General features: G+C 41.8%; 1 protein-coding gene across 7 annotated transcripts in view; it reads right to left on the bottom strand.

The window, feature by feature from the left end:
• dip2a (disco-interacting protein 2 homolog A) overlaps positions 1–12908 on the bottom strand; it is an 81494-nt gene that overhangs the window by 2340 nt on the left and 66246 nt on the right. For 3 of the 7 annotated variants that reach the window (XM_069698592.1, XM_069698588.1, XM_069698586.1), the window contains 24 exons: positions 12777–12841; positions 12236–12329; positions 11554–11673; positions 11318–11432; positions 10613–10752; positions 10037–10173; positions 9488–9568; positions 8867–8994; positions 8606–8720; positions 7763–7964; positions 7520–7629; positions 7069–7149; positions 6604–6721; positions 6347–6468; positions 6016–6127; positions 5797–5906; positions 5301–5431; positions 5012–5180; positions 4426–4596; positions 1630–1691; positions 1355–1412; positions 1170–1244; positions 393–567; positions 78–201 (listed from right to left, as the gene is read on the bottom strand). In XM_069698592.1, the coding sequence (XP_069554693.1) occupies positions 78–201; positions 393–567; positions 1170–1244; positions 1355–1412; positions 1630–1691; positions 4426–4596; positions 5012–5180; positions 5301–5431; positions 5797–5906; positions 6016–6127; positions 6347–6468; positions 6604–6721; positions 7069–7149; positions 7520–7629; positions 7763–7964; positions 8606–8720; positions 8867–8994; positions 9488–9568; positions 10037–10173; positions 10613–10752; positions 11318–11432; positions 11554–11673; positions 12236–12329; positions 12777–12841 (2815 nt within the window). Of the gene's footprint in view, positions 1–77; positions 202–392; positions 568–1169; positions 1245–1354; positions 1413–1629; positions 1692–3444; positions 3475–4425; positions 4597–5011; positions 5181–5300; positions 5432–5796; positions 5907–6015; positions 6128–6346; positions 6469–6603; positions 6722–7068; positions 7150–7519; positions 7630–7762; positions 7965–8605; positions 8721–8862; positions 8995–9487; positions 9569–10036; positions 10174–10612; positions 10753–11317; positions 11433–11553; positions 11674–12235; positions 12330–12776; positions 12842–12908 lie in introns of those variants that run through there. The other 4 variants (XM_069698591.1, XM_069698587.1, XM_069698594.1 and 1 more) reach the window with 3 other exon arrangements.

Genomic DNA, 12908 nt, shown 5'->3' on the forward strand with positions numbered 1-12908 from the left:
TTAAACATGACTTTATAGCGAATAATTCAAACTGCATAATAATATAACAGTGATTATAGGTGATGCAGGTTTCTCACCACTCAGCTATGCTCTTGTGAGAGCGGATAACAGAGGTCTCGATGTCAATTGGGTGATACCTCATCCCTCTCAGCTCCAGGGTCTCATCAAGAGAGCCCACCACGTAGAGGGCGTCATGGCGCTCTGAGACAGAGACACAAAACACACAGTCAGGCAGCTCTCACTTTACATCTGATTTGTTGTTAGAGAACAAAGGGAGGTAGAAAGTTTGAATTTTGCTTTCTGTGGTAGAAAAAAAATCTAAGCGAGTCCGGCTCACACCAAAAGCAATGCACTGACTGCGAGTTACAACGAGTGCTCGACGTGATTCTCACCTCCACTGGCGTCCGTCAGCTCAGTGCGCCGCAGGAAGCCCAGGTAACCGGTCCGTGCCCAGACAGTCTGGGTGTCCCCGAAGCTGAGCTTGGTGTTGAAGTGGTCAGCATGCAGCGCCTCCTCCCCATAAACTGTGTAGTAGCCGGTGGCATTGTGAGGACTGCTCACCCACACCTAAAACACAGATTCATGACAATTTGTGACCACAATTGGACTACATTTTACTTACAGGTTTTCCTGGATTTGTGTCCTCCCAATTTGCACGTGAGGGGGCCTGAATCTCAGACACTCCTATTAATATGGTACCAATAAATAATGATCATAAACTGTATTAATGCAGCCCTTTTACAAAGTTACAAAGTGCTTTATGATGAAGAATCAGGTTTTAAACTGTTCAGTTCTTAATGCAGTTCAGTACAACAGCATCACTATGATACACTACACACTGTTGTCTATGATTTAATTTTAGACTCATTGAATGGCTATCTGTAAAAAATCTTTCCTTTTATACAGTCACCCTGCCTCAAGTCTTTGTCCTACACCTTTTTACATAAAAAAGCTGATCAGAAACTAGCAAATAAATAGTCTTTTTCCAGAAGAAAACTAGCTGTGAAAAACCAGGATTCTCCAACCTTCTACCCTGATTATAGAAAAACTTGTTTTCAAGACATTTATGTATTCAGGTTACGACAGAAATCACTTCAGTGCACCGAAAAGGAACTGACTGTGGGCCACAAGGTGTAAAAGGTGATGCTGAAAAGACTCCGATGACTTACTTCTCCTAGATGGGAGTCTCCCAAAGGACCTTTAGTCTCTGTGTTGGCAATGATCACTTTCACTCCAGGGAGGATCTATACCAGCAGACAGCCATGTTTCAAATTAACAAACAGTTCACGAAAAGGGCAACGTTTTAGCAGCACTAAGTCGTAAGTTTTAGTTGATATCTTTCAATGATGCTGACCTTCCCAGACTCCATCAACGGCAGGCTGTGTGGTGACCCTCTCTCCACCAGGCGAACCCTGACGAGGACACAAACAAGGACAATTATTATTTATTACATTTTCCAACATGTGTAAAAAAAAAAAAAAAAAAGTAAAAACTGTGACTACTGTTTAATTCAAGCGTATATTCAAGTACGTTTTAAATTCATAGAAATCTTAAAATGAAAATATCGATAATGAAACAAAAAACAAAACATGATAACTTGTATATCCCGCAGACACTGCTGCCCCCTACCTGTCATGTCGTAGAGCTCTCATGTCCACATAAACAGTGGTGGGGTCTGGTCCTGCTGTGCCCTGGAAAAGAAACAAACAGCACCGGACATGAGTCAGTAATCCAGCTGCTGGAGCCCTGACATAAACGCTGTATGTTGCCTGAGTGGAGGGGAGGTGGAAGGTGATTATGAAACAACTGCTGACAAAGCAGGGGGCAGCCAGAAGCCAACCAGCCAGGCTACGATAGTTAGGACCTTGGCACAACTGCACAACTCAACCACGTGAACACAGGAAGTAGGCCTACCTCCATCACCGGCTCTGATGGTGCCACGTGTAAGAAGAGTGGGAAAAGCTACAGTGCCAATAACTACAATCCAAAAGAAATTATAAATGAACTGACTGTAGTTTTTTCCTTGAAATATTTATTTCAAAAGCCCAAAGCAAAAAAATCCGAGCGCCATTTGTTGTGATTAAATCTCGATAGCTCTGCTGTGCAGCTGAATTCTAATTGAACTATTTCTCAAGTACTGATTATGGTTGTCAGGTATTGATTCTGTCTGCTTTGTGATTCGTCATCATTACTGCTGTTAGACTCGTCATAACAAATTAGGATTTCCATCACTCCTTTGCCAGTGTTTAGCCGGAGCACCAGTTAGCAGTGACCCACTGTATGGGGGTCTGTGTGGTCTGTGGAGCCAAACACAGTGAGGAGTGATTAAGTTTAATGAGCTGAGGAACCCCAGTACGTGAAGACAGACAGAGGTTTAACGACTAGTCTGCTACTCTGGGCCAAAAAAAAAAAAAATGGTAAAAAGCCAGCGATCTGATCTTACTTTGTAATACTGGTGTGAAAGAACAGGCCATCAAGAGAATATAGATATAAAATACTAATTGTACCATCTAATTAAGACTTCACAAAAACTAACTGTGGTAAAGTGATTTAAATGTAGAATATCAGAGAAGTAAAAACAAAAAAAAAGACGTACATTAAGAGCCAAATCTGGGGCCGGCGGGCTATATTAGGTCTGTACCCGTGTTTGGGTCCACCACGGTGTTTGACAAGCTTATGCATGTTCTCCCTATTCTTAAGTGTTATAAAATCCTAACTACAATGACTGCAAACTTAAAATTTTATGCAGCTAAAAACTAAAGAAGTTTTACACCAATGTACCGCATAGTGATGTGAATCTTCCCAGTTAAATTACATCTTATCTACGAAGAATACTGCTCGTGTGCCGTTTCTGTGTCCTACGAGAAAGTCCCAAGAGAATATTTTGATAAAATTGGCAACTGATGACTGTTTTTGACAATAATTTCTGCAAAATAACTTGTATTCCATTTTAGATTTATGATCTTCATTTTCTGTAAATATTTTAGATTTTTACGAATAGGAAGGAATTTGTGCACCTCTGGTGTTAAGTTTGTATTTCATTGTGGAATAAAGATAATAGGGTTTGAAATAAGACTCATTATTCAAAAATCCTTCCAAATTGAATGGCGTCACAGCAGAGTTCATGCTGCTAGCTCATGGTAAAATGTAATAGAGAGTCACATACAGTAAAACCTGTCAGAAAGCGATGGTCGAGAGCCAGCCGGGACAAGTAAGACTCGGCTAAAATAAATAGCAGTAACGGGAAGCCGAAGCTTGTCAGAGAAAAAGAAAAAGAAAAAGCAAGAAAAAGGAAAAACAGTGAGGTTAAGCACGTTCAAACATCATGCAAGATAAACAACAAATACGCACACGAACACACGGACGCACACATACACATACACATACAAATACACATACACAGACCCAGCGGCAGCGCAAACAGCCACTCTTATCCAACAGTACCTGCTCAGCCAGTTTCCCTAACCTGTTGGGCTGACAGGACAGATAAATAAAGATAGATATATACACATATATATTCATATACGTGGACGCACATACAAACACGCATAACAAACTCATACACAAAGAAATCATCAGGGACTGGAAAAATACATTTGCAAAAGGGTACAGGAGAAACAGATGAGTCAGACTGAGAAGCAACTCAGTGTGTGGAGTTTTTGTCGTCTTTCCAAAACCCTTTTATGGATCTATGGATCCCCAAAAACTGACAAAAGCCAAAAGTCATAAATATGAAGAATTACACACTGTTAAATAGTTCAAATTAAATCTGAGATGAGCAATGAATCGCCAAACCTTCCCCTTAACTGGTACATAAAAGCTTCCTATTTTCCCCAAGTTAGTACATGAAATAAAAATAACATAAAATATTTTTGGTATATTTCAGGATGTCTAGTTTCAAAAAACGAAGGCCTTGAGGGCAAAATCAACCCACTCAAAAGAAAAAAATGAAAAACCGTGTGCTTTTTTTTTTTTTTACCAACTAATTGGGGGTTTAAGTAAAAATAAGTACTTATTTCTTTCTGCACTCCATTTCAACTATTATATAATTGTATTATTGATAGTTCAATTGCCTCTTGACTGCCTTTTGTCAGTTTCTTGACTCCATACATCAATCAGTTTACATGATTACATCACATCATCCTCCTTTGCACCTTTTTTTTTTTTAAATTTCAGTGAACTACATACACGAACTGTCCAAGTTGCATAAAGCAGTGAAATAACCCACTTACATTACATCATCACCAGCATTCACCATTTAAAGTGTTATCCATCCTACATTTTTCAAGGATTTCTTTGATGTTTATCTGAATCATTACATAGATTCACAGCCAGTTTTGACCCTAAAATATTGATACACTCTGGATGTTTCCATCCTTTCGCCCCTCCCTGCTTTGTCCTCATCGTCCTTCAGCGGCTGCTTACCTGCAAACAGATCGCTACATTCACCCTGCAGCCGAAGGTGGTGCTGACGGCTCGTGGTGAAAGCCCCAAGTCTTTGAAGATCTTTGAGAAGGACTGAGTGAGGGAGATGCGGGGCCTTTCTTCTGCGACCACCATGCATGTACGGACACATGACAGGTTCACATTCCGCAGCTTGATATGGAAAAAAGAGGAGGTGCATTAACAAAAAGTACCTTTTTACTCAATTTGCAGGACAATTGTTGGAGTTACATTTGAACTAAGAACAGACAAGAAAAAGTTAATGGTTACATTCTCATGTGCAATGTATTTTTTTCAATCAGACAGCCTCTACTCTTTAAACTCCACAGACATGATTTGCAAATAATCCCAAAGTCCAGTGCTGCAGAAAATGTTCAGCACACATACAAGGAGCAGTAAAGTGTTTCACTGCTGAGTAGCCTGACTCTGTCTCAGTAATTACAGTTCTGCAACAGCACTACAGGGAAAAGGAGCCATTGAAGAAAACCACTTAAATTTTGTGGAAGAAAACACTGCAGTGTGTTGCTTCCCCAGCGACACTGTTCAACAACTGAAGAGACAAACTAACCCGCAGTGCTTCCGTCTGTGAACCCAAACCCTTGGTGCACATCTCCATGACCGAATATGAGCAGAAGGTGACGCGGACTTTGTACTGGCTGACTGCAGTGAGCCAGAGAGATGCATTGCTCTCCAACTCCAGAGGGGGAACCAGTATCGACTGGTGGCCCGAGTACACGCTGAAACAGAAACAGAAAAGGAGTCTGAGTGGGAAAACACCACAGCCACAAAACGACAATGTTTGCGGCAGATTTTATTCCTGATTTCACCGATTCCTTTGTTCTGAGCTGCCAGTTTACCTGCACAGGCACCAGAGAGCAAAGCCCAAGCCGCAGTAAGGGTCCAGACAGATGGCGATCTGCCGGGACGGGTAGAGCTCACACTGCAGTTTAATGGAGCGACACAAGGCACTGGTGGCAGCATGAGACATCTAGAAGAGATGACATGACACAAAGAGACACAAATGACGCATAGAAATTGAGTAGAGGAGTAAAATTCAACTTGAAAATAACCTTGATCTTTCAGGGAGCCGTTATTTCACAGAAGTGTGTGTGACGGTTGCTTAACAGCTGAAAAAGTTAGCTGTTACCAAGTAAAATAAACCAATCTTTGGGAAACTCCAACTGAAGATTGTAGGCCTAAATGTGCTGATCTTTCTTTCAGTGCTTTGCTGCAGACTTAACTATTAACATTGTACTAACAAGAATTGAGAGAAGCTGGTAACGTCTCAATATGACTGTGGCACTGTTGAATCCACAGGTGCATCTAGTGATCATTACATCTCCTTCAACATACTTTCACCCCCGCAAGGATGCCTGTTGTGGACACACTGAAGTCCAGGTAAGCTAACATCTCTGGGGTCGGGGGTTTGTACATCTGGGGACTCTTCTTCCTGGGGAGGTCATCTGCAGCACAAAGAGAAGCAGATGAGGAGAGAGTTACTACAGACACGTTCATCAGCTGCTTTCTTTACTTCAATATCTACTGCAGGACCTCAGTGTGTTTATAACTGACCTGTGTCTAGCACCATGGGCCAGCTCTTGATGTCCACAGCAGCCGTAGCCTCTTTGGATTTCAGCAGCTTCATTATTGCTTGGGTTGTCAGGATACACACCGACTTACTGACCTTAAACATAAATATCCCGACAGTATTACGACATACATGTCAGTACTTTAACTGTTCACACAATTATCTGTTAGAAAAGCAGAGCTGTTTTAAAAAAAATATGATACAGCTTGATATAGTTCTTAAAACAAACATTCACAAGGCTCCATGATTGTAATAACTGCACCGAGAGGGCTTCAATTAGCATTTCGATGTCAGTTAACAAACAGAATCTGTTACCTCGACGATCATTTTCACAGTAGGCAGGGTGGTGGCCAGGTTCTGTGGGTGCGGGGGTCTGACGGTCACGGGCACACAGCCAGCGTACAGGCAGCCATAGAACGTGGCTATCAGGTCGATTCCTGCACATGAGTGTTTATATATAATATATATATACATATATATATATACACACCTGAACACAAATACTTGTGATGCTGTGTCCTAAAGGAATGAACTGAAAGGACAATTAGCATAGTGGCAGTAGATTTCCTAACCTGGCGGGTAGACGAGTGCCACGTGGTCTCCAGTGTTTAGGCGTCCCATCAGAGCTGCTGCCACCCGCTCTGCACGCTTGTGCAGCTGCAGACAGGAAGCTGTGCTCGCCACTGTGCCCTGAAAAGCATTTACAAGAATACGATATACATTTATCCATATTTTTAATTTAACTCACCACCAACTCCTTAAGAATGATTAATCTGTAGATTTCTATCAAGGAAGCTTTCACATCAGTATCCCCTGTTGTATTAGAAGTGAGTAAGACAAATTGACTCAACTCAACTGAGTTTTATTTGTGTAGCACCTTTCATTCAACAATTCATCCCTGTTTTGTCTTTAACAGTTACTCATCTGCATTTCCAGGAAATTCTGTCACTTCAAAACTTAATTTAAAATTATATTAAGTGAGATTTCAATCACTCGTATATGACGCTTCTTGAGTCAGACCATCGCAAACACCGTACCTTGGCATTGAGAACGAGGAACAGAGGATGGTCTGGAGTGGCCTGAGCTCTCCACTGCAGCACATCCTGTATGTAAAGGAACTATAGGGGGAGACAGAAACACAAGTTTAGCTATGAAGTAACACTTAGCAAAGTCCAAAACGCACACTACCGGTGTAGAATTCATGCAGTATGATGGCAGAGGGTGGTTTTTAAAAATGAATGATAGTAAAGACAAGGCACTGTATATGTGAAGCAGTACGTGATGAAGGAGCAATCTGAGTTACACAACACCTGTTTTTTCATTCAGGTGGCTTTTACCACGAAGGTTAAGTGAGAGCCGCGTCCTCTCCATCAGCTGTCATGTATTTCACATTTCCCTCCCTCAGGCATGGATCCTTACCTGTGTTTGCAGTGCACGTGTGGAGGTGTGACGTGGGTGAAATGAGGATGACTGAGGATGACTATCTACCTTACGTGCCTGGTCATTGTCCTCTAGTTGTCCTACGTCTCTCCCACAGGCTTGTGCTATCCTCTTGCCTGCCACCAAGTTGCCCACTATCATAGAAGCAGGACCGACCTCTGTGCAGCACAATCCAAACATTAATGTCAGACACACTCATATAAAAAAAAAAATAAACACAGCAATACAAAGGAATTACGTTTTTTTGTTCAGCGTCTAAACCTGACCGTGCCGAGACACGTGGTGGTTTACCTGGCTGTTTCTGTCTTGGCTTGGGCAGGTTGGTGACACACGTGTGAGGGCACATGAGGACGTTACAGGGGTGCAAAGCACCCTCCAGGAAGCGCTGTTTGGTCTCAGAGATATGGATGCCTCCCAGGGGAGCCTTGGGAAGCGTGTTGGCAGGTACCAGAGCAAGACAGTACACTCCAACCTGGTGGATGCTGTCTATAGCCTGGAAACATACAAAGGATTAAATGAGAATAAGCAAAAAAAATCTGACGAATTAGTTTAAATGTTTCTATAAAAACAAGCAGTGTGAGCTTTGTGGGTGTTGTGGTATTGTAGGTAATGTTTCCACATGCAATATTCTTGTTTCTTTTTATTCATCATTTTTCTAAATATCTATTGATTCCAAAATCAATCAAATTAAAAAACAAAATATTGGATTATTTCAGCCTTGAGTGGAACTACAACAGGAATTACGTATATTTCTGCCCACATTAACTACAAACAATGATAACTTTTCAAAGGATGCACTAAGGCACATTTTATACCCTCCAGGTTCTGAGCAAACACCTGAAACAGTTTGCTTGTTGTTTATTTTGTGGGTTTGACTTTCTGGCAACATGTTCTGCAGTCAGCACTGAATAGGACATTTAATTATTTTAGATTCCGCATGTTATTCCACATTAATATGGGACTTGGTGTGTACTTTAAAACTCGCTCTACACCAGCACATTCGATCAAAACAGCAATGCAATACAGCTGTTTGTTCAATCTCGGATGCCAGCAAGTCTTTGAAAATAAAATATGTGAACGTATAGTCCTTCGATTAGATGCGATGAGATGTAAAACGGGCAAAGCAGTCAGTACCTGAAGAACACGGCTCATCCACTGAAAGCTGTCCTCCTCTGAAGCGTCCGGCCTCTGCTCTGCAACTACAACGATCCTCTCATCATGCAGCACAGAAACAGAAAACACTGCGATCCTGCAGCACACAACACAAAACAACCGTGTTACAGCTGGACTGTCCTGCTCAGTTCCTGCTGTCCTGTGATACTCTCAACAGAGTTAGAAAATTGTGCACGACACTCTCAATACAATAAATGATCGAAGGCCGCTTCCTCTTATTACCTTCCCCTGTACACAAACTTCATGGGCTCCACAGCCAGCGCCGTGGCAACCACGTCATCAGCGTTATGTCTCCGCCCACTGACCACCATCAGCCCTTCCATCTTCCCCACAATGAACACAAGACTGTCCTGGAAGGAAACACAGTACATGGAGTTAGATGGACAGTCCTGGACATGTACCAAATTTAAAGTACAGTCTTCATCCATACAACCTGCTGTTCAGTACAAGAACTAATGGTACATAAAATTGGACGACCTCACAATGTTTACTGGGGACATGCAAATTAGGAAAAAGGAAAGAAATTCTGCATTTTGCAGAGGAATAAAAACCATCACCATATTTTCAACTGATAATACGCTTGGTAAAGCCATCCTTCAGTATCTGCTTCACTAAGTCTGGCTCTGGATGATTTAGCTTTTAACAGGGTGGCTGTATAATAAACTGCTCAAGAAATAAGTGCCCAGAAAGAGGTCATTGAATTATCCTGAAAAGACGAGATATTGTTTCTCGAAAGAAAGGTTCACGGGCGATGCATGTGTTTATGTGTCTGTGTTATCACAGACCTGTAGGTCAGACATGGAGGGTTAAAAAAAAACACCAGATTAAAGAAGTTGAACTTACTGGACCCACAAAGCCCAGCAGTGAAGTTCTGGTGAAAGGTCTGTCAGTGATGGGGATCCCAGACGATGTGACTGGGATAGTCTGCAACAAGACACAACGTGGTTAAAGACACATTCAAAGGGTGAAGTACAAACAAATATATTTGCATCCTGTTAAAAATAATTATGACTTTAGAATAACAGCTGTGAATTTTTAGTTTTAACTGAAATCATTTTGTAAATTAATTTAATTGTTAACAATGAATTAAATCTACCAACTATCCTGAAGAGGATGTTTGAATCGGGTGCTGTAAAGAGTGTGCCATTTCCTGCATGCATGATATAGTTAGGAAAATATGGACTGAAGGCTTTCTTCATTCGTTTTTGTGTCAAAATTGGAAAGCTAAATAAAACGTTCCTGTTCTGACAATGTTTCATCCAACAGTTATATAAATAAACAAGAGTATGAAAAGTGTACCACATCAACGGTTATTACACATTTATAAATATATGAATATAGAAACAAAGAGCAAACTTTGTCACGTCTGAACAGAAATAATCAGACACCAACCTCAAAGATGTTCTTGGTCATGCCTGGGAGGCCGTAGTAAGCTACACCGGTGCTACCTGAGCTCACGCAGATCTCTCCAACCTCATCTGTCTGACAGAGATAAGGCATCCCCTCCACTCGCACCACACAAACCAGAGCTGGGATCCAAAAAGGATGCACACAAGGAAGAATGAATCATCATTTCAACTGAATGTCTAAATTTGTTTCTACATTCCTGTTTGGGTTACATATTTTATTACTTTTATAAAACCAAAGTTCAAAGTTTTTATTGCTACCAACAAAGTAGTTCTGCCTTAAGTGCTACTTTAAAAGAGGCCTTTGAAGTGAATAATATTCAGCCATACATCAATAGGCATGCTAATGATGCCATTGAGTTAAATAGTTAAGTGCTAGGGCTGAATATTTCAGTGCCACATGTGGCGGTAAGAACACTACAGTATGATTTTTCCTATGAAATCTGATCTGATCCCCTCCTTCCTCTTAGGGCACACAGTGGTGTCAGTATAAAAATTCTATCTTCATCTTCAACCTTGTAGTCATTAACATCGTGTTAATAATCAGCGCAGCCAACTGTACCTCCAGGCATGACCTGCCCCACATCCTGCACTGTAAGGACAGAAAGTTTCTCCTCTGTGTCCACACGGATTACGCTGTGACTCAGCCCGCCCATCGACAGCACCGCCTTCCCCGGAGGAGGAACACCCATTTCTGGAGGTCTGTGGGACACACATTACTACAATTACACTTGTGACTGAACACAGAAACAAACATGAAATGACTCTCTCTTGTGTCACTGTCTCTTGTTCTCTTTCATGGCAAAACAATTGAGCCATCCACTGCCTGATTATAATGGCTTTATTACAGCAGCATTAACACCTGAGAAGGAGACAAGGTACGGTTCCAGAAGAATTTCATGACAATGTGAATCTGTAAGATATAAATTGTTTAATGGAGCCAGGGAGTCTATTTCTATGGCTCTATCAAACAATTTCTAGACCCTCATATGTATCCAAAAATGTCATCTCATTTTAGAAACCGAGCCAGTTTCTCTACTTGAAGCATGTTTTTTTTTAGTCTGTCTGTCATCCTAATCCTCCTCCATAACTAAGCTCCAAGATCAGCAGAAGCCTGCAAAATCCTGCAGTGTTTCACTGTGTTTAAGAAGAACAAATCTCTCTTTCCTCCCTGCTGATGTTGCAAGTAGTGTGATATAACAGCAGTGTTGTGCAGAGCGGTGGCAGGTGGATGTTGTTCTAGTCAGGTGCAGTACCACAGGCTCACCTGCGGATGGCGACAGTCATGGCTTCTGAAGAGCTGGCACATGGACAGATCACCTCAGGTCGCAGCCCACGTGCCTGAAACACGTTGAGGAAGGCATCACAGGAGGATATCGACCCTGTGTTAACACACATGGACAGAGTCAATCAAACAGATGTAGCAGCAAACACAAACCAATCAGATCAGTAATTATGTCTGTGACTCCAGGGCGTTATCTTATTAAATGCAGATGGACTCACATGGGTTAGCTCCGTCAGCTACGATCAGCATCCGCAGTGAGCTCAGGCTGATGTCTCTCTGGTCTCTCTGGGCCAGCAGAGACCAGTGCATGTCCCTGGACTTCACCACCGCTACCCGCGCTACACAGGAGACACAAAGACAAAGAGACAGGCTGACAAAGGATTCATCCGAGCAAGACCACTGTCATACAGCTTGACAGCCAATCACAGAACATGAAATCTGACGGCAAATAGCAGCAAAGTCTGACTCAGCTGCCAACAGGTGACTCAGCAGAGCTCCGACCACATAGTGGATGGATTTTATTCGAAGCAGCAGGCCTCCTGTCCTCGACCTCCACCGGCTTTATTCAACTGAACCAGAGATCAATAAGTCCAATGAACTATTGCTTTAATCTCTCCCCTGCTCTCAAATGTGCAGAGAGAATCAAACCTGCCTGCCTGTCTGAAAGTCAAAACAATTAAAAGCTATATTACATTTTCCTCAAACTACCTTCTTGTGAAAAACATACAGTGTTTTACAATACAGTGTAACAACTGCCATGATTTTTCACAGGAAATTGCAATAAAAAAGAGGTCTACTTGACAATTAAGATAAAACTAGGTTAACCTATCCTGTGTTAATCCCTTTCTAAAATGCAGCAGGCAGAGAGTAGTGTCAAACATGGGGGCGGATTGACCTCACCTTTGTATGTGTGGACCTTCTGTATCCAGGACAGGGGGTTGACTTTCATCAGCGAGTAGGGAATGCTGATCACGTGCATCCGATTCATGACACTCTGCCATGAGAGCAGGAAAGCATCAGATAAGCTCCAAGATATGTCAGAAGTTCATTGCAACAGCATGATGTCACTCATCTTAAACAACCTGCACGTTATGACAAGATCTTATCACTTTCTGCTAGGAGTAGAAAAAAAAAGCATGTTTCTGCCACTACTCTGTCACTTTAGGAATTTAAACATCTAACAGCAAGTCATGTATGAGCTGTATGTAAAATCCCATGTCAACCCAGTCAATCAAAGCTGGGTTGTTTATGTTGTTGTCTAGGTTTCAAACTTAATTCAGGACTTTGCTAGTTTGAATGCATTTACATACTTATTAATCCTCCACAGGGAAGTCAGTTAGACAAATCAGCCTTTTTAATCAACAAACTGAGCACAAATTTTCTCTGATTCTAATTACATAACCATCCGATTAGCATCACCGTAGGTTTGGAGACCACTTACAGTGAGAACACCATGCCATAATCCTGCTTCTCTCTTGAAGTCCAGGACGTTGGTTATAGTCTCAGCTACAAATCAAAAAGGAGATTTGTTTTTCAACATTAGGGGGGGGGGGGAGAGAATCTGAGACAATCA

The sequence above is a fragment of the Brachyistius frenatus genome, unplaced genomic scaffold, assembly GCF_029030835.1.
Source record: "Brachyistius frenatus isolate BFR_SWC_R1_liver_20210118 unplaced genomic scaffold, ASM2903083v1 Contig_27, whole genome shotgun sequence".
NCBI classification, from domain to species: domain Eukaryota; kingdom Metazoa; phylum Chordata; class Actinopteri; family Embiotocidae; genus Brachyistius; species Brachyistius frenatus.